At 49.6% G+C, this 21116-nt stretch overlaps 1 protein-coding gene and 1 pseudogene across 2 annotated transcripts; one reads left to right on the top strand and one right to left on the bottom strand.

Annotated features, from left to right (window-relative positions):
- Positions 1-8616: 8616 nt before the first annotated feature.
- On the bottom strand, positions 8617-16655 carry LOC309683962 (olfactory receptor 6M1-like; annotated as a pseudogene). Its single transcript has 3 exons — positions 16645-16655; positions 14671-14747; positions 8617-9543 (listed from the first exon to the last, which is right to left on the bottom strand). The product of its transcript is annotated as an olfactory receptor 6M1-like (transcript).
- A 2740-nt stretch (positions 16656-19395) lies between these two features.
- Positions 19396-20334, top strand: LOC309683836 (olfactory receptor 14J1-like; the record flags this gene model as incomplete). The annotated part of the gene is made up of 1 exon (XM_082499834.1): positions 19396-20334. One exon carries the CDS (start codon positions 19396-19398, stop codon positions 20332-20334), a length of 939 nt encoding a protein of 312 aa, XP_082355960.1.
- Positions 20335-21116: the final 782 nt, after the last annotated feature.

Below are 21116 nucleotides of genomic sequence, written 5' to 3'. Positions count from 1 at the left end.
AATTAACAAGAGATATGACCCCAGCGTGTTAGAGGGAACTTTCAATTGTTATATCTGTGTAACGGCTGCTGGTCACGATATTGACCTATCTGTACTCGACCTTCGTTTATCTGCTCTGTGCCATGATCCCTTTTGTGTTGTGGATGTTAAAGGCTGGTTTTGGCTTTTGTCCTTTGCTGTGCTCTGCAGCGCTTGGTGGTGTTTTCTCTGGGAGATTTACTGTAAAAGGACTGTCCTGAAGTTTAATGTGGTATTTGAGCTCTGCACTGATGCCATTTCTCTGCTTTGGGAACCATCTCATGGAGACAATTAACAATTACACTTTACACTTTCACCTTTTGTCCTCCAAGAGGTTTTTGGGGGAGGACACACAGCACGGCACCCTCACCATCTTCTGCGTGGCAGATGTTTTCTCCCTCATTACAATAGGTGTCTTCAATATCTTGAACACCCTTGGGTAGCCAAAATGCTGCTGGTGGTACTTCTCAAGAATACTCTCTCCCCTTTTTCTAAGGTTAACCAAGTACTTAGGGATATCCCGCAGGCCTCGAGGCAGTGTGGTTATGGGTGGCAAGAATGGTGGTCACCTTTGATGGTCTGGGACTTCAACCCAGAACAAAGGGTGCCCTGGCCCTGGCTGTGCCCAAGAGCCACAGCTTGTCGTGCCGTGCTGGGGCCTGGCCTGTGCCTACTGAGCTCTATTCAGCACTGCTCAGCACCTCAAGGGGAAGAGAGGGGTTCTGGATCTCAAGACGTGCAAACAGACACTGAGGCTGAACCAGGCCCAGCCCTCAGCCAGATCAGTCTCCCCTCTAGCCGAGAAGGAACAATGGAAGCCGAGGCCAACTTGCGAGGTGTGCAAATGGATTTCAGCCATCATCCAGGAGAGCAAATTGTCAGCTGGTTGCTCCGATGCTGGGACACTGGGGCCACTAGTCAGAATGAGAGGGTAAGGATGCCCGGCAGCTCGGGGTGTCCTTGCCAGGGATAAGGCCGTTGTGCACATGCCAGCACCTTGTCTATAGTGAGCTGGACAGACGCGGAGGCACCAGCTGTGGAGGGACTGCCCAGCCAGCTACAGGAATCGAAAGAGACTCTCGCTTGCTCCCTACAGGCCTGCGTCTCAGCTGTGGAGAAACTGTCCCAACAATTGCCCCAGCACTGAAAAAAGGATGTCTTCCTCTCTCATACCGACCAACATCTCAGCTATTAAGAGTCAGCCTTTTTCTGCTCAAGGGAGAGGGTACTGGTGGCACACACCCTGTGCCACCCTGTGGTTCTATCTGCCTGACCAGGGGAAGGACATGAGGAACTGGGAGGGCGAACCTACCCAGAGACCAGAAGCTCGGGTACAAGAAGTGCAAAGAAAGCCAAAAAAAGCCAAAAGGCAATCCATTTGCTATTTATTTATTTATTTTTATTGGCTATAGCCAGGTGCCATGACAGTCCACAGGCAACAACATCGCACCAGCTGAAACTCCCTGGTCCCCTCCGTAAGCTGATACAGCGACTGGAGAGCCAAGGAGTGATCAGCATGACTTGCTCACCCTTTAATAGTCCCAAATGGCCACTGCAAAGATTGAACCAAGAGTGGAGGCTAAATGTGGACTTCTGTGGCCTGAACAAAGTCACACCACCCCTGAGTGTTGCCACACCAGACACAATAGAATTCCAGTAGGAACTGGAGTCAAAGGCAGCCAAGGGGTATGCAACAATTGATACCACTAAATTTCTTTCTTGGTCTCTTTGGCAGCAGAGTGCAGGCCAGAGTTTGCTTTCACCTGGAGGAGTACCCCGTACGCCTGGAATCGACTGCCCCAGGGGTGGAAACACAGCCCCACCATCTGCCATGGACTGATCCAGACTGCACTACTGCACTCCCCAGAGGAGCAGGGGCTGGAGCCCCTTCTCAGGACAGACTGCTTGCCAAGAAGACACAGCCATGCGGGAAGCTCAGGAGGCTTTTTCTGGCACTTCACTCGGCATTTGTTTTGACATATGTGGTGCTTTTCTGTGACTATTCTTTCTGCACAGAATACCGTAAAAAGACAACCATTTCATAAAAGATGGTCGTAAAGTCCCTGTTAAAGGACAGGAAACGTCCTCATGAGCTGTGGAGGAAGCCAGGGAGATTGTAATAAGTACCAGGAAGATCCAGAAAGCTCAAGATCCTGTCTGAAGAGTGTGTGGCTCTGAGCAGCAGTGATTGGCCTTGTGTAGGACTTGACTGGCTGCCAGGTGCCCACCGAGCTGTTCTGTCACTGCCCCTCCTCAGCAGGACAGGGAGAAAATAAAATGAAAAGCTCATGGGTTGAGATAAGGACAGGGAGATCGCTCACCAGTTACAGGCAAAACAGACTCGTAATTTATTGCCAATCAAACAGAGGAGGATAATGAGACCAAAGAACAACATCTAAAAACACATTCCCTCCACTCCTCCCTTCTTCCCAGCATCAGCCTTGCTCCTGACTGCTCTACGTCCTCTCCCAGAGTGATGCAGGAGGGTGAGGAATGGGGATTGTGTTCGCTTTGTATCGCTTTGTTTGTGCCACTCGTTCCTCCTCATACTCTTCCTCTGCTTCCTTCCAGAAGCCTCCTGCAGTGTGGGCTCTCCACAGCGTTGCAGCTTCCTTCAGGGCACATCCACGTGCTCTGCTATGCCATCCTCCACGGGCTGCAGGTGGATACGTGCTCCACTCTGGATATCCACAGCTTCCATGGGCTGCAGGGGTCAGCCTGCCTCACCATGGTCTTCCCCATGGGCTGCAGAGGAATCTTTGCTATGGCACCTGGAGCACCTACTCCTCCTCCTCCTTCTTCACTGACCTTGGTGACCGCAGAGTTTTTTCTCTCACATATTCTCACTCCCCTCTCTCAGCTGCTGCTGCGCAGCCATTTTTTACTCCTTCTTAAATATGTTATCAAAGAGGCACTACCACTGTCACTGATTTGCTCAGCTTTGGCCAGCGGTGGGTCTGTCTCATAGCTGCCTGGAACTGGCTCTGCCCAACGTGGGGGCAGCTTCTGGCATCTGCTCACAGACACCACCCTGGAGTGTCCCAACTACCAAAACTCTGCCACGTAAAGCCAATGCAGTGTGCCTGGGAAGGTGGGTCAGGGGATGTCAGTCAGTAACAAGGTGATGGCCGATGGCTTTAGCAAATCCTCACAAGTAGGCTTAAAGATCATCAACCAGGCTTGGGCATCCCATTTGGTGAAACACATCAAGGTCTTTCAGAGCCACTTCAGCATTTAATTTTCCACCTGTAACCGGGGCCTCTGACTTACTGTTTCACCAGCCCACAGGGACCATCTCCTTGTCAGGTCAGGCCCTCCATGGCCTTTTCAGTGATGGCCCTCAGTGGGGCCTGCTGACATGCTCAGAAACTTGAAGGTTTGCTGCTGACTCTTTACTTCCATAGAAACTTGTTCCACCTTTCAATAACTGCAGTTCAAACATTTGACACCAGAGGGCTCATAAACACCCAAAAAGCCCTAACAAGCCAAGTCTTGGGGCAGAGTTTTCCTCAAGTCCTCAGTTCTCACGTGGTTGATTAGTGAGATTTCAAGAGCCCACTCAAAGTCAAAAGAGTTGAATAATAAATAACAATAACAAAGCATTTGTTCTTTTTCTCATACTCCTTTTTTTTTCTGCTTACAGATTTAGTGAGGTCAGCAATCCATTGGGGATGCTGTTCCTGAGCGCCTCCAAATGGACAGCCTTAGACCAATGGAAAAAAATGTTTTTCTGTCAAGCACAGATCCCAAGGCCCACCACAACACTCCCTGCTCGGACTCTCTCAGTCTTCCCTTTTTTTTCCAACTATGAGTCACACGGTGAATTCACGAACTCCCTCAATTCACAGAAGGAAGCAAAGAGACACAGTTAATGAAGTGCTCTACTTTGAATAGCCAAACCTGCACTCATCCCAATGCATCAGGGATAAAGGATCCATTTCAAGTAGACTCTGCAGCACCTACACCAACTCCTGTTTAATTCCCTGCAGGGTAGGGTACAGGTGGCTCCTTTGCAGGTGGAGGCAGGGATGAGAGTGATCTCCTCTAATGTTGGAGACCTGGGGTGCCATTGCCCAGGCTTCCTTTTCTACCCAAGGAAGAGAAACCAGTTGTCTCAACTGTGACGCTTTGACACAGCCTGTCTGGTGACCAGCTCCTGCTCCAGAAGTGCTCCTGTAGATCATGGGTCACCGGGGGAACCCAGTCCTATGTGGGGGCTTCAGTGCTGCAGCTCTTGCCCTTCTGGCTCTTCCTGGGCATTTACCTGGCTGCCCTCCTGGGCAACGGCCTCATCATCACTGCCATAGCCTGCAACCACTGCCTCCACACCCATGTACCCCATGTATTTCCTCCTCAACCTCTCCTTCCTTGACCTGGGCTGCATCTTTACCACTGTCCTAAAATCCGTGGCCAATTCCCTCTGGAACACCAGGCCCATCACCTATTTGGGATGTGTTGCTCAAATTTTTTAGATTCTCTTTTTAGTTGTAGCAGAGTATTTTCTTCTCGCTGTCATGGCCTGTGACCACTATGTGGCCATCTGCAAACCCCCGCACTATGGGACTCTCCTGGGCAGCAGCTTGTCATACCTGTTTCTGACAGGTTGGAGTACAGACCTCCCGAGATTTCTTCCAACCTCTATCCAACCTCAAGCAGGGACACCTCTCAAGGTTAGAGATTCCTTACCTGAGACTAAGAGATCATTCCTTGCCCAAGGTGGAGATATGCCTTACCCACAAAGGATCCTGAGTAAGTGACAGCATGCTGAATGACACACTGCGAATCCATATAGCTACCCACATATTATTAATCTTGTAAGAATAATTCCATTAGACATGAACCGTTGACCAAGTCTGAGACTATGATCTGACCCAGTCAGACCTAGGCTTCAAAAAGGAGTTTAGAAGGCAAGGAGGTCCACACTGAACCTCATTACTCAACAGAAGGGTCATAGAATCATAGAATTGTCAAGGTTGGAAGTGACCTTTAAGATCGTCAAGTCCAACCATCAAACTAACACTGACGAAAACACCATTAAACCATGTCCCTAAGTGCAACGTCTATCCATCTTTTAAATACCTCCAGGGATGGCGATTCCACCACTTCCCTGGGCAGCCTGTTCCACAGAATGACAACCCTTTCTGTGAAGACATTTTTCATAATCTCCAATCTAAACCTTCCCTGACGCAACTTGAGGCCACTTCCTCTTCTCCTATCACTTGTTACTAGTGAGAAGAGACGGACCCCCACCTTGCTACAACCTCCTTCCAGGCAGTTGTAGAGAGCGATAAAGCCTCCTCCAAGCTCCTTTTCTCCAGGCTAAACAACCCCAGTTCCCTCAGCTGCTCCTCATAAGACCTGTTCTCCAGACCCCTCACCAGCTTCACTGCCCTTCTCTGGATATGCTCCAGCACCTCAATGTCTTTCCTGTAGCGAGGGGCCCAAAACTGAACACAGTACTCGAGGTGGGGCCTCACCAGTGCCAAATACAGGGGAACAATCACTGCCCTGCTCACCAAAATATTCCTGATAGACGCCAGAACGCTATTGGCCACCTGGGCCCACTGCTGGCTGATATTCAGCTGGCTGTTGTCCAACACCCTCAGGTCCTTTCCTGCCAGGCAGCTTTCCAGCCACTCTGCCCCAAGCCTGTAGCGCTGCATGGGGTTGGTGTGACCCAAGTGCAAGACCAAGCATGTGGCAATCTCATACCTTTGGCCTCAGCCCATGGACCCAGCCTGTCCAGATCCCTCTGTAGACCCTTCCTGCCCTCAATCAGATCAACACTCCTGCTGAACTTGGTGTCGTCCGCAAATTTACTGCGGGTGTACTCAATCCCCTCGTCCTGGTTGTTGATAAAGATATTAAAGAGGACTGGCCTCAGTGCTGAGCTCCTGGGGACACAACTTGTGACCGACCGCCACCTGGATTCTGAGGGAGTTTTCCTGGAGATCTCACAGTCAGCAGCACTAAAAGGCAGTAGAGCTTCCTAGAACAGCATCTTCCAGGCTTGGTGTGGTTGCTTAACCTTGGCTGGCTGCCAGGTGCCCACCAAGCCACTCTATCACTCTTCCTCAGCAGGACAGGGGGAAAAATAAGATGAAAAACTTCTGACTCTAGATAAAAGCAGTTTAATAAAGAAAAAAAAGACCCCGTGTGGAAGCAAAGGAAAACAAACAAAAGATTTATTCTCTACTTCCCATCAGCAGGTGATGTCCAACCACTTCCTGGCAAGTATGACCTCGGTTGCTTTAGAAACCCCTCCTCCTCCTTTCTCTTCTCTTTTATTGCTAGGTGTGATGTTATATGGTATGGAATGTCTCTGTGGTCAGTTTGGGTCAGCTGTCCTGGCTATGTCCCCCCCCAACATCTTGCCCACCCCCAGCCTACAGGCCTGTGTTTGCAGTGGGGGTTTGGAGAGACAGCCTTGCTGCTGTGTGAGCACTGCTCAGCAGTAGCCAAAACATCGGTGTGTTATTAACACCATTCTAGCAACAAATACAACAGTAGCACGGCACTGTGAGGGCTGCTATGGGCAAAGGTAACTCCATTCCGGCCAGACCTCACTCTTCCTAATCACTGGGTTGTCTTCCTGCCTTAGCTGCCCTGCAGGCCGCCATCCCCCGGCCTGTCCTGCTCGCCTTGCTCAGGTACGGTGGGGCTGGGCCCTGGCTGGGGAGGCACCACCTGCGTTGCCAGCCATGGTCTCGCCATTGGCTCCCAGCTCGCCTTCCTTTGGAGAGCAGCCCGGCTCTTGCTGCTCCCTGTCAGGGGAAGAATTTCTTCTGACCAAGTGTCAACATTTTTAATAGAAAACCTGCCCCTGACCTCATCATCTGGCCTCACTTCTCATTCTCCAGGAAGAAAATACCCACAAAGCTATTTAGGAAGTATAACTCATCCCACTTAATGTGGACAACTGAAATCACTCTAGAAGCATCGGTTTCCTTTTATGGACGATCTCCTTTCCTCCAGGTGAACACATGCTCCCCTGGGCCAATGGAAAAAAAAAAAAAACGACTCCACGGTGTATACAGTTACCTGAAACTAACCGTATCCCCTCCGTTCTCGAGCTATGTGCAGGTATCACTTCTGTTTCTCCTCCCCCTCACAACTGCCTTCCTGGCTCTGCAAACAGGGCTCAACGTGCACTCACCCAGAATAAATCATCAGGAGCTTGCCTTCATGCAATGACTGGATAAAACAAAGACATGTATAAGAACGTTCCGCTTTTCCTCTGTGTGCCACTGGGAGTTGGATCTCATTAGGGTTTCCTGTGCTGGCCCAAGAGTCACACTGCTCTCTGCTCACACAGCGTTCTTGAAGAACAATATACAGCTCCAGAAGCGGCTGATAGGTGTTGCCTCTGCAATCTGCTTGCAGCACAGTGTAGGCCTTGGCAGGTAACTTACTGTTCTCTCATGTCTCAGCTCCGGACACAGAGAAAAGGCCTGAAATTGCTGTGTTTCCAAAGATTCAAAGTCCAAAGTTCCTGGTGGCTGGATCCTAAGTTTCTCATACCCCCAGCACACACCACAATAGGAATACAGAGATATTAATGTGGATTTTCTCTGCCTCATTTCAGCTGTCAGATCATCAAGTCTAAATTAAGGTCAAACCTTAGTTCTGAACTTAACCTATGTTAAGATCTAAGATCACATTTAGCTTCTAAATTGGACATCTGGTCTGAGGCCCTTGTCTGTGTTCAGTGGAGAGACATCTCTCAAGTGGTGAGCATGTAGTCACCCACCTCAGGACACGATGAATCACAAATGGGAAATGTTTCTCTTCCCGTAAGTAGCAGAAGGCACCAAGAGGAATGGCTCAGAGAAGGTGATTTGGGAGGGATTCATCTCAGATAGTTGTTAATGTCTCCTACAGAAGCCATTTGCAATGAGTCTGTCTCATAAATCAAAAGAAAGATGGACTTTCAAGGTAAAATGTTTATCAAGTGCTTTTAGATCATTGGAAAGACATCTCTAGTGCAGGTTGTGGCTTTGAGAAACCTGCTCTGGTGGAAGGTGTCCCTGCCCATGGCAGGGGGTTGGAACAAGATGAAATTTAAGGTCCTTTCCATCCCAAACCATTCTATGATTTATGATGCCAGAGGGTCTTCTTATGACGGTATGTTGCAGTAGAGAACCTGATGTAATATTCATTTCAAGAAAGTTTACACTGCTAAGAAAGAAACACATGCATCAGAATTGTGTGATTCTACAGGGGGTCTACAGGAGAGATGGGGAAGGACTTTTTTCAAGGGCATGTAGTGATAGGACGAGAGGGAATGGCTTCAAACTGGAAGAAGGAAGATTTAGATGAGATATTAGGAAGAAATTTTTCACTTTTGCATGGGAAGGCACTGGAACAGCTTGTCCAGAGAAGCTGTGGAAACTCCATCACTGGAGATGTTTAAGGCCAGGCTGGTTGGGCTTTTGGACAACCTGGTCTAGTGGGAGGTAGCCCTGTCTATGGCAGGGGGGTTGGAACTCGATGATATTTAAGGTCCCTTCCAACCTAAACCATTCTATGATTCTATGAATCATGTGTTTGCCCTCCCCACACCTTTCTCCCTTCCACATACAGTTAAAACATCTCTTCTTAGACAGAAAAGAAGATTTCCTGTTTCCTGAAGATTATCACACTTCTCTTCAAGCTCACCTTGGGACCATCTTTCATCTGCTGGTTCCTCAGGCTGGAAATAAAGGGTCTCATCAAAGAAGTTATGACTGTTTTGAGAAGGGACACTGCCCTGTTATAGAAAATGTGGTGATCTGAAGGCTGGACATGCAGGAAGATGCAGCTACTGTAGCCCAAGATGACAAGGATGAAGGGAGAGAAACATGCAGAGAATGCCTTTTGCCATGAGGAAGCTGACTACAACCAAAGTATGGCACTAATGATGTACAGGTAGGACCTTGCTGTCATGCCCAGGGAGCCAAGGAGAATGATGCATGAGGTTCTGAAGGTGATCAGCTCAATAATGTGTGTTTCTGCACAGGACAACTTCATCAAAAGCACACTGTCCTAGAGGAAGTGCTCAATAACCTGCAGAAGGGCAGCCTGGCAACCGGGACAGTGGAGACACGGATGGCCAGGAAGCCTGCAGTCCACAAGCCCACCTTTAGGGCTGAAGGTAAAGCTGACTGTTCATGAGCACAGGCTGCTGAAGAGGGTGGCATATGGCATCATAACGGTCGTAGGACATGACAACCAGAAGCACAAACTCGGTGCAGCCCAGAAGGCAGAGGAAGTAGCATTGAGGTAAGCAGCCTGCGTAGGAGATGGCTTTGCTCCCTATCAGCCAGTTTCCGATGGCTTTGGCTGGGATGGATGTCGTGATGAAGTTCTCCACACGGGAGAGGTTATAGAGGAAAGAATACATGGGCCTGTGGAGGTCTCCTTCAGCAAGAATGAGGGAAATGATCAGCAGCTTTCCCACTAACATCACCAGGTACGAAGGCAGGAGAGAGAATGCCATTGGGTGCTCCTGATGGCACAGGGATGGGAAGCCCAAAAGAGGAAACTCTGTGAGAGTCGTGTGGTTCAACAGTTTTTAACAATTTTTTAAAGAACCACACAACTTTGTAAAACTTTTCAAAGATTGTTAACAAGCCCTCAGGGAGGCTTTGGCAGTAATGGCTCTCAGAGGGACCCATTAACACTCCAAGAAACTTCGGAGTTAACATCTGACTTCTACTTCTTGAGAGGTTTCTTCAGATTCCTCTGTGTCTGAGGTTCATGGACTCAGCACCAAAATCACCAGAGAGGTCATTAAAATGCCTTGGGCTGCTCCTCTGCCGCTAAACTGGCCCAGGCTCCTGGGAGGGAGGAGCTCATGGCAAGTGGGCATGCTGCAGAGAGACAGCTCTGCCCAGGAGGAGCTCCTCTGCAAAGCACAGCAGGGCAGGGTCCGAGGGCAGACGAGCGAGGCAGAGAGGGGTTAAAGGCAGTTGGGAGCGGGAGGACACTGAGAGCTCACAGAGAGAGAAACCTCCACAGCCCCTGACACGGTAAGTCTCTGGCTGCGGGGCAATGCAGCCGCAGCTCCTGCAGGGATCTCCTAAAGCTGCCATAGCCCAAAACCTACGGGATCTCGCTGCAGTGTAGAGGAGGAGGACGTGCTCCAGAGCAGGGATCCTCTGCTGCACCATCAGAGGGAATGGGCACGATGGCTGCCTTCTCCCGGGGACGGCGTCAGGGCTGTGAAGGTGTGTGTGCAGGCACAGGTGCCCAGGGCTGTCCTTCTCAGCAGGGTCCCTGCACCCCAGGGGACCGCGTGCCGGGGCAGGGACGCTGCCGCCTGCCAGGGTCAGCACTCAGCCTGTCCAGGGAGCGCCCCACAGCCTGTGGCAGAAGCTGTGGGTGGAAGGGTTGACCCCCGGCAGGGCAGGGCAGGGTCCTTCTGCTGTGGAGAGGCTGCTGCATGGGTCAGGTTGGCTCACAGCTCCACATCACCCCAAGAGGTTTCAGAGGGGACTTCTCCAGAAGCCCATCAAGGCAAGGGCTACCTGGGAGTTGTCCTGGTTTCAGCTGGGATAGAGTTACTTTTCTTCCTAGAAGCTGCTGTGGTTTGGATTTGGTATGAGAATAATGTTGATAACACATTTTGTTTTAGTTGTTGCTCAGTAATGCTTATATTAAGTGAAAGACTTTTTCAGTTCCCCATGGAAACTGAGAGGGACAAGCTGGGCAAAGGGATATTCCATACCATCATGCTCAGTATATAAATGGTGGGTTGGCGGGCAGCAGGAATCTGTGATCGCTGCTTGGGTTGGGCGTCGGGTGGTAAACAAGTGTATTGTGTCACTTTTGGTTTTTGTATATTCTTTTATCGTTATTATTTTCCTTTCCATTACTGTTCTTTCAAACTGTCTTTATCTCAACCCATGAGGTTTTCAACTCTTTCTTCCCTCTTCTCCCTACCCTACTGGGGAGGGGAGTAGGGCGTGGGGAGGAAGTGAGTCTAGGAGGTTCCTCCAATGCATTGATGACAACTTTCTGATGCAAATGGTGGAGGAGCCGACTAGGAGAGGTGCACTGCTGGATCTCGTCCTCACTAACAAGGAGGGTCTGGTGCAAGGAGTAAAGGTTGAAGGCTGCCTTGGCTGCAGCGACCATGAGATGGTGGAGTTCATGATCTCGGCTGGTGGAAGCAGAATAGCAAGCAGAATTGCAACCCTGGACTTCAGCAGGGCAAACTTTGGCCTTTTCAAACAATTACTAGGGGAAATCCCGTGGACAAAGCTGTTTGAAGGTAAAGATGCCCAGGATAGCTGGACAGCATTCAGGGACTGCTTCTACCAAGCTCAAGATCAGAGCATCCCGACACGTAGGAAGTCAAGGAAGGGAGCCAGGAGACCTGTGTGGCTAAACAGGGAACTGCTTGGCAAGCTCAAGTGGAAGAAGAGAGTTTATAGATCATGGAAGGAGGGGCTGACCGCTTGGGAGGAGTACAGGGCTGCTGTCAGGGGATGTAGAGAGGCAACTAGGAAAGCTAAGGCCTCCTTAGAGTTAAACCTGGCAAGAGGGGTCAAGGACAACAGGAAGAGCTTTTTCAAATACATGGCAGATAAAACTAACACCAGAGGCAATGTAGGCCCACTACTGAATGGGGTGGGTGCCCTGGTGACAGAAGATACAGAGAAGGCAGAACTATTGAATGCCTTCTTTGTCTCTGTCTACTCTGTCGGGGGCTGTCCTGAGGAGTCCTGTTCTGCTGAGACCCCAGATGAAGATGAAGTCAAGTCAATGGATGGGTTTGCCTTAGTTGATGAGGACTGGGTCAGAGACCAGTTAAGCAACCTGGACATCCATAAATCAATGGGTCCAGATGGGATGCACCCGCGGGTGCTGAAGGAGCTGTCTGAAGTCATTGCTGGACCACTCTCCACCATCTTTACCAAGTCTTGGGAAACGGGCGAGGTGCCTGAGGACTGGAGGAAAGCAAATGTCACTCCAGTCTTCAAAAAGGGCAAGAAGGAGGACCCGGGTAACTATAGACCGGTGAGCCTCACCTCCATCCCTGGGAAACTGATGGAGCAGCTTATCCTTGGTGCCCTCTCAAGGCATATCAAGGATAAGAGGGTTATTAGGGGCAGTCAGCATGGCTTTTCCAAGGGGAAGTCATGCTTGACCAACCTCATAGCCTTTTATGAGGAAATAACGAGATGGATGGATGATGGCAGAGCGGTAGATGTGGTCTACCTTGACTTCAGTAAAGCATTTGACACGGTCTCCCACAGCATCCTCATGGCTAAACTGAGGAAGTGTGGACTGGATGACCGGATAATTAGGTGGACTGCGAACTGGCTGAAGGAGAGAAGCCAGAGAGTCGTAGTCAATGGGGCAGAGTCCAGTTGGAGGCCGGTAACCAGCGGAGTGCCTCAAGGGTCGGTACTGGGGCCCATATTATTCAATATATTCATCAATGATTTAGATGAGGGAATTGAGTGTACTATCAGCAAGTCTGCTGATGACACTAAGCTAGGAGGAGTGGCTGACACGCCAGAGGGCTGTGCTGCCATCCAGAGAGACTTGGACAGGCTGGAGATTTGGGCAGGGAATAACTTAATGAAATACAACAAGGGAAAGTGTAGGGTCCTACATCTGGGCAGAAACAACCCCAGGTTCCAGTATAGGATGGGGAGCTACCTGTTGGAGAGCAGTGTAGAGGAAAGGGACCTGGGGGTCCTGGTGGACAGCAGGATGACCATGAGCCAGCACTGTGCCCTTGTGGCCAAGAAGGCCAATGGCATCCTGGGCTGTATTAGAAGGGGGGTGGTTAGCAGATCGAGAGAGGTCCTCCTTCCCCTCTACTCTGCCCTGGTGAGACCGCATCTGGAATATTGTGTCCAGTTCTGGGCCCCTCAGTTCAAGAAGGACAGAGAGCTGCTGGAGAGAGTCCAGCGTAGGGCAACTAAGATGATTAAGGGAGTGGAGCATCTCCCTTATGAGGAAAGACTGAGGGAGCTGGGTCTCTTTAGTTTGGAGAAGAGGAGACTGAGGGGTGATCTTATTAGCGTTTATAAATATATAAAGGGGGAATGTCATGAGGATGGAGCCAGGCTCTTCTCAGTGGCGACCAGTGATAGGACAAGGGGTAATGGATTCAAGCTGGAACACAAGAGGTTCCACTTAAATTTGAGAAGAAACTTCTTCTCAGTGAGGGTGACAGAGCACTGGAACAGGCTGCCCAGGGAGGTTGTGGAGTCTCCTTCTCTGGAGACATTCAAAACTCGCCTGGACACCTTCCTGTGCAACCTCGTCTAGGTGTTCCTGCTCCGACAGGGGGATTGGACTAGATGATCTTTTGAGGTCCCTTCCAATCGCTAGCATACTGTGATACTGTGATACTGTGATACTGTGATATGCTCCAGCACCTCAATGTCTTTCCTGTAGCGAGGGGCCCAAAACTGAACACAGTACTCGAGGTGGGGCCTCACCAGTGCCAAATACAGGGGAACAATCACTGCCCTGCTCACCAAAATATTCCTGATAGACGCCAGAACGCTATTGGCCACCTGGGCCCACTGCTGGCTGATATTCAGCTGGCTGTTGTCCAACACCCTCAGGTCCTTTCCTGCCAGGCAGCTTTCCAGCCACTCTGCCCCAAGCCTGTAGCGCTGCATGGGGTTGGTGTGACCCAAGTGCAAGACCAAGCATGTGGCAATCTCATACCTTTGGCCTCAGCCCATGGACCCAGCCTGTCCAGATCCCTCTGTAGACCCTTCCTGCCCTCAATCAGATCAACACTCCTGCTGAACTTGGTGTCGTCCGCAAATTTACTGTGGGTGTACTCAATCCCCTCGTCCTGGTTGTTGATAAAGATATTAAAGAGGACTGGCCTCAGTGCTGAGCTCCTGGGGACACAACTTGTGACCGACCGCCACCTGGATTCTGAGGGAGTTTTCCTGGAGATCTCACAGTCAGCAGCACTAAAAGGCAGTAGAGCTTCCTAGAACAGCATCTTCCAGGCTTGGTGTGGTTGCTTAACCTTGGCTGGCTGCCAGGTGCCCACCAAGCCACTCTATCACTCTTCCTCAGCAGGACAGGGGGAAAAATAAGATGAAAAACTTCTGACTCTAGATAAAAGCAGTTTAATAAAGAAAAAAAAGACCCCGTGTGGAAGCAAAGGAAAACAAACAAAAGATTTATTCTCTACTTCCCATCAGCAGGTGATGTCCAACCACTTCCTGGCAAGTATGACCTCGGTTGCTTTAGAAACCCCTCCTCCTCCTTTCTCTTCTCTTTTATTGCTAGGTGTGATGTTATATGGTATGGAATGTCTCTGTGGTCAGTTTGGGTCAGCTGTCCTGGCTATGTCCCCCCCCAACATCTTGCCCACCCCCAGCCTACAGGCCTGTGTTTGCAGTGGGGGTTTGGAGAGACAGCCTTGCTGCTGTGTGAGCACTGCTCAGCAGTAGCCAAAACATCGGTGTGTTATTAACACCATTCTAGCAACAAATACAACAGTAGCACGGCACTGTGAGGGCTGCTATGGGCAAAGGTAACTCCATTCCGGCCAGACCTCACTCTTCCTAATCACTGGGTTGATCTCCCGCCTTAGCTGCCCTGCAGGCTGCCATCCCCCGGCCTGTCCTGCTCGCCTTGCTCAGGTACGGTGGGGCTGGGCCCTGGCTGGGGAGGCACCACCTGCGTTGCCAGCCATGGTCTCGCCATTGGCTCCCAGCTCGCCTTCCTTTGGAGAACAGCCCGGCTCTTGCTGCTCCCTGTCAGGGGAAGAATTTCTTCTGACCAAGTGTCAACATTTTTAATAGAAAACCTGCCCCTGACCTCATCATCTGGCCTCACTTCTCATTCTCCAGGAAGAAAATACCCACAAAGCTATTTAGGAAGTATAACTCATCCCACTTAATGTGGACAACTGAAATCACTCTAGAAGCATCGGTTTCCTTTTATGGACGATCTCCTTTCCTCCAGGTGAACACATGCTCCCCTGGGCCAATGGAAAAAAAAAAAAACTACTCCACGGTGTATAAAGTTACCTGAAACTAACCGTATCCCCTCCGTTCTCGAGCTATGTGCAGGTATCACTTCTGTTTCTCCTCCCCCTCACAACTGCCTTCCTGGCTCTGCAAACAGGGCTCAACGTGCACTCACCCAGAATAAATCATCAGGAGCTTGCCTTCATGCAATGACTGGATAAAACAAAGACATGTATAAGAACGTTCCGCTTTTCCTCTGTGTGCCACTGGGAGTTGGATCTCATTAGGGTTTCCTGTGCTTGCCCAAGAGTCACACTGCTCTCTGCTCACACAGCGTTCTTGAAGAACAATATACAGCTCCAGAAGCGGCTGATAGGTGTTGCCTCTGCAATCTGCTTGCAGCACAGTGTAGGTCTTGGCAGGTAACTTACTGTTATCTCATGTCTCAGCTCCGGACACAGAGAAAAGGCCTGAAATTGCTGTGTTTCCAAAGATTCAAAGTCCAAAGTTCCTGGTGGCTGGATCCTAAGTTTCTCATACCCCCAGCACACACCACAATAGGAATACAGAGATATTAATGTGGATTTTCTCTGCCTCATTTCAGCTGTCAGATCATCAAGTCTAAATTAAGGTCAAACCTTAGTTCTGAACTTAACCTATGTTAAGATCTAAGATCACATTTAGCTTCTAAATTGGACATCTGGTCTGAGGCCCTTGTCTGTGTTCAGTGGAGAGACATCTCTCAAGTGGTGAGCATGTAGTCACCCACCTCAGGACACGATGAATCACAAATGGGAAATGTTTCTCTTCCCGTAAGTAGCAGAAGGCACCAAGAGGAATGGCTCAGAGAAGGTGATTTGGGAGGGATTCATCTCAGATAGTTGTTAATGTCTCCTACAGAAGCCATTTGCAATGAGTCAGTCTCATAAATCAAAAGAAAGATGGACTTTCAAGGTAAAATGTTTATCAAGTGCTTTTAGATCATTGGAAAGACATCTCTAGTGCAGGTTGGATGTGGCTTTGAGCAACCTGCTCTGGTGGAAGGTGTCCCTGTCCATGGCAGGGGGTTGGAACAAGATGAAATTTAAGGTCCTTTCCATCCCAAACCATTCTATGATTTATGATGCCAGAGGGTCTTCTTATGACGGTATGTTGCAGTAGAGAACCTGTTGTAATATTCATTTCAAGAAAGTTTACACTGCTAAGAAAGAAACACATGCATCAGAATTGTGTGATTCTACAGGGGGTCTACAGGAGAGATGGGGAAGGACTTTTTTCAAGGGCACGTAGTGATAGGACGAGAGGGAATGGCTTCAAACTGGAAGAAGGAAGATTTAGATGAGATTTTAGGAAGAAATTTTTCACTTTTGCATGGGAAGGCACTGGAACAGCTTGTCCAGAGAAGCTGTGGAAACTCCATCACTGGAGATGTTTAAGGCCAGGCTGGTTGGGCTTTTGGACAACCTGGTCTAGTGGGAGGTGGCCCTGTCTATGGCAGGGGGGTTGGAACTCGATGATATTTAAGGTCCCTTCCAACCTAAACCATTCTATGATTCTATGAATCATGTGTTTGCCCTCCCCACACCTTTCTCCCTTCCAAATACACTTACAACATCTCTTCTTAGACAGAAAAGAAGATTTCCTGTTTCCTGAAGATTATCACACTTCTCTTCAAGCTCACCTTGGGACCATCTTTCATCTGCTGGTTCCTCAGGCTGGAAATAAAGGGTCTCATCAAAGAAGTTATGACTGTTTTGAGAAGGGACACTGCCCTGTTATAGAAAATGTGGTGATCTGAAGGCTGGACATGCAGGAAGATGCAGCTACTGTAGCCCAAGATGACAAGGATGAAGGGAGAGAAACATGCAGAGAATGCCTTTTGCCATGAGGAAGCTGACTACAACCTAAATATGGTACTAATGATGTACAGGTAGGACCTTGCTGTCATGCCCAGGGAGCCAAGGAGAATGATGCATGAGGTTCTGAAGGTGATCAGCTCAATAATCTGTGTTTCTGCACAGGACAACTTCATCAAAAGCACACTGTCCTAGAGGAAGTGCTCAATACCCTGCAGAAGGGCAGCCTGGCAACCGGGACAGTGGAGACACAGATGGCCAGGAAGCCTGCAGTCCACAAGCCCACCTTTAGGGCTGAAGGTAAAGCTGACTGTTCATGAGCACAGGCTGCTGAAGAGGGTGGCATATGGCATCATAACGGTCGTAGGACATGACAGCCAGAAGCACAAACTCAGTGCAGCCCAGAAGGCAGAGGAAGTAGCATTGAGGTAAGCAGCCTGCGTAGGAGATGGCTTTGCTCCCTATCAGCAAGTTTCTGATGGCTTTGGCTGGGATGGATGTCGTGATGAAGTTCTCCACACGGGAGAGGTTATAGAGGAAAGAATACATGGGCCTGTGGAGGTCTCCTTCAGCAAGAATGAGGGAAATGATCAGCAGGTTTCCCACTAACATGACCAGGTACGAAGGCAGGAGAGAGAATGCCATTGGGCGCTCCTGATGGCAGAGGGATGGGAAGCCCAAAAAAGGGAACTCTGTGAGAGTCGTGTGGTTCAACATTTTTTAACAATTTTTTAAAGAAGCACACAACTTTGTAAAACTTTTCAAAGATTGTTAACAAGCCCCCACAGAGGCTTTGGCAGTAATGGCTCTCAGAGGGACCCATTAACACTCCAAGAAACTTCGGAGTTAACATCTGCCTTCTACTTCTTGAGAGGTTTCTTCAGCTTCCTCTGTGTCTGAGGTTCATGGACTCAGCACCAAAATCACCAGAGGGGTCATTAAAATGCCTTGGGCTGCTCCTCTGCCGCTAAACTGGCCCAGGCTCCTGGGAGGGAGGAGGCCCATTGCAAGTGGGCATGCTGCAGGGAGACAGCTCTGCCCAGGAGGAGCTCCTCTGCAAAGCACAGCAGGGCAGGGTCCGAGGGCAGACGAGCGAGGCAGAGAGGGGTTAAAGGCAGTTGGGAGCAGGAGGACACTGAGAGCTCACAGAGAGAGAAATCTCCACAGCCCCTGACACGGTAAGTCTCTGGCTGCGGGGCAGTGCAGCCGCAGCTCCTGCAGGGATCTCCTACAGCTGCCATAGCCCAAAACCTACGGGATCTCGCTGCAGCGTAGAGGAGGAGGACGTGCTCCAGAGCAGGGATCCTCTGCTGCACCATCAGAGGGAATGGGCACGATGGCTGCCTTCTCCCGGGGACGGCGTCAGGGCTGTGAAGGTGTGTGTGCAGGCACAGGTGCCCAGGGCTGTCCTTCTCAGCAGGGTCCCTGCACCCCAGGGGGCCGTGTGCCGGGGCAGGGACGCTGCCGCCTGCCAGGGTCAGCACTCAGCCTGTCCAGGGAGCGCCCCACAGCCTGTGGCAGAAGCTGTGGGTTGAAGGGTTGACCCCCGGCAGGGCAGGGCAGGGCAGGGCAGGGTCCTTCTGCTGTGGAGAGGCTGCTGCATGGGTCAGGTTGGCTCACAGCTCCACATCACCCCAAGGTGTTTCAGAGGGGACTTCTCCAGAAGCCCATCAAGACAAGGGCTACCTGGGAGTTGTCCTGGTTTCAGCTGGGATAGAGTTAATTTTCTTCCTAGAAGCTGTTGTGGTTTGCATTTGGTATGAGAATAATGTTGATAACACATTTTATTTGTTGTTCAGTAATGCTCATAGTAAGTGAAGGACTTTTTCATCTTCCAATAGAAACTGAGAGGGACCATAGGCAGGACAAGCTGGGCAAAGGAACGTTCCATACCATCATGCTCAGTACATAAATGGTGGGTTGGCGGGGAGCAGGAATCAGTGATCACTGCTTGGGATGGGCATTGGGTGGTAAGCAAGTGTATTGTGTCACTTTTAGTTTTTGTATATACTTTTACCATTATTATTTTCTTTTCAATTACTGTTATTTTTAACTGTCTTTGTCTAAACCCATGAGGTTTTTAACCCTTTCTTCCCTCTTCTCGCTACCCTTCTGGGGAGGGGAGTAGGGGCTGGGGAGGAAGGTAGTGTACTCCAGTGTTGTCTTCTCCCCCCAGGGCTGAGGAGTGACATGGCTCTGCTCATATCACTACAGTTTTAAGACATCCAGGACTTTCCTTGAGGTTTTCCTGCAGGAATATGCTGAGCAGCTCCACTTCATTACAAGTGGATGACCGATGAGGTAAAGAGTGAATTTCAGAAGCTGTCACGCCCTTTTCCAAATCCCTGCTGCTGTGGCGCAGGGATGACTCCTTGGGAGCCCACAACTTGGACAGCACAAACCAGAGATCCAACACAGGAGATTCAAAAAGTCCCTAGAAAAAAGGAGAGATGCGATGTGTGTTTTCAGGGGTTGAGGATTTGAAGGGCAGGGAATGGGAAGAGATTTGCTCAGAGCTGCCCTGAGTTGTGAGTGTGCTTTCTCAGTCAGCAGTACCCGGTGAGTCAAGTGATCAGATGTCCAACGGCAGCTCCATCACTGAGTTCCTCCTGCTGGCATTCGCAGACACACGGGAGCTGCAGCTCTTGCACTTCTGGCTCTTCCTGGGCATCTACCTGGCTGCCCTCCTGGGAAACGGCCTCATCATCACTGCCATCGCCTGCCACCACCGCCTCCACACCCCCATGTACTTCTTCCTCCTCAACCTCTCCCTCCTCGACCTGGGCTCCATCTCCACCACTGTCCCCAAAGCCATGGCCAATTCCCTCTGGGACACCAGGGCCATCTCCTATGGGGGATGTGCTGCACAGGTCTTTCTCTTTGTATTTTTGATCTCATCAGAATATTATCTTCTGACTGTCATGGCTTATGACCGCTACGTGGCCATCTGCAAACCCCTGCACTATGGGACCCTCCTGGGCAGCAGAGCTTGTGTCCACATGGCAGCAGCTGCCTGGGGCAGTGGGTGTCTCAATGCTCTGCTGCACACTGCCAATACATTTTCAATACCTCTCTGCCAAGGCAACACTGTGGACCAGTTCTTCTGTGAAATCCCCCAGATCCTCAAACTTTCCTGCTCAGACTCAGACTATCTCAGGGAACTAAGGCTTCTTCTGTTTAGCAGCTTTTTTACTTTTGCATTTTTTCTTTTCATTGTGCTGTCCTATGTGCAGATCTTCAGGGCTGTGCTGAGGATGCCCTCAGAGCAGGGACGGCACAAAGCCTTCTCCACGTGCCTCCCTCACTTGGCCGTGGTCTCCCTGTTTATCAGTACTACTATGGTTGCTTACCTGAAGCCCCCCTCCATTTCCTCCTCAACCCCCGATTTAGTGGTGTCATTTCTGTACTCTGTGGTGCCTCCAGCAGTGAACCCCCTCATCTACAGCATGAGGAACAAAGAGATCAAGGATGCCCTGAGGAAACTATTGCAATATACTCTATTTCAGCATCAATGAGATAACTGTCTGTCTCCTATGACTCCCAGCATATTCACAGAATACAGCAGGATGATCTCTTGTTCATAAGCTTCTCTTTTTCTTTCTTTCTTTCTTTCTTTCTTTCTTTCTTTCTTTCTTTCTTTCTTTCTTTCTCTTTCTTTCTTTCTTTCTTTCTTATTTCTTTCTCTTTTTCATTTTCTTTCTATCTTTTTTATTTCATTCTTTCTTTTTCTTTCTTTTCTTTCTTTTCTTTTTCTTTCTTCTCGTCTTTGTTTTCCTTTATTGCTTCCATCCTTTCTCTCTTTTGCTCTTTTTCTCTTTTTCCTTTCTCTTTCTTTCTCTCCTTTGTTCCTTCATTTCTTTGTTCATTCCCTCGTTCCCTTATTCATTCATTGGTTCGTTCTTTCCTTCTTTCCTTCCTTTCTTCCTTCTTCTTGCTTTTTCTCTCTTTCTCTCTTTCTTCTCTCTATCTCTCTTTCTCTCTTTGTTAGACCTGTGGTAACATTATTCCTAATCTCACTTTTTAAGCATTTAGGTGTATTTTCTTTCCCAGTGACCTGGTGTACATAAGAAGCCAGATTCTCCCTGTAATTGAAACAAAACAGAGGCGGCAGCAGAAAATCAAGTCTTAAACCCCCTGTTTCTGAAAACTTTCCTGGAGCTGAGGGTGAATCTCCTCGGACTCTGCAGTCCCAGCATGGGCTGTAAGCAAGCAGAAGGCCAGGGGATGTCCCGCTGGAGAAGGATTCATGATAACCTGTTGTACTGGCTTTTGATGGGATAATTTCTTTTTATCGTGG

This window comes from Vanellus vanellus, assembly GCF_965231255.1.
Source record: "Vanellus vanellus genome assembly, contig: HAP1_SCAFFOLD_35, whole genome shotgun sequence".
Lineage (NCBI taxonomy): Eukaryota > Metazoa > Chordata > Aves > Charadriiformes > Charadriidae > Vanellus > Vanellus vanellus.
The sequence above is the reverse complement of the archived record's forward strand: the minus strand, read 5'-3'. Positions and strand labels throughout refer to the sequence as shown.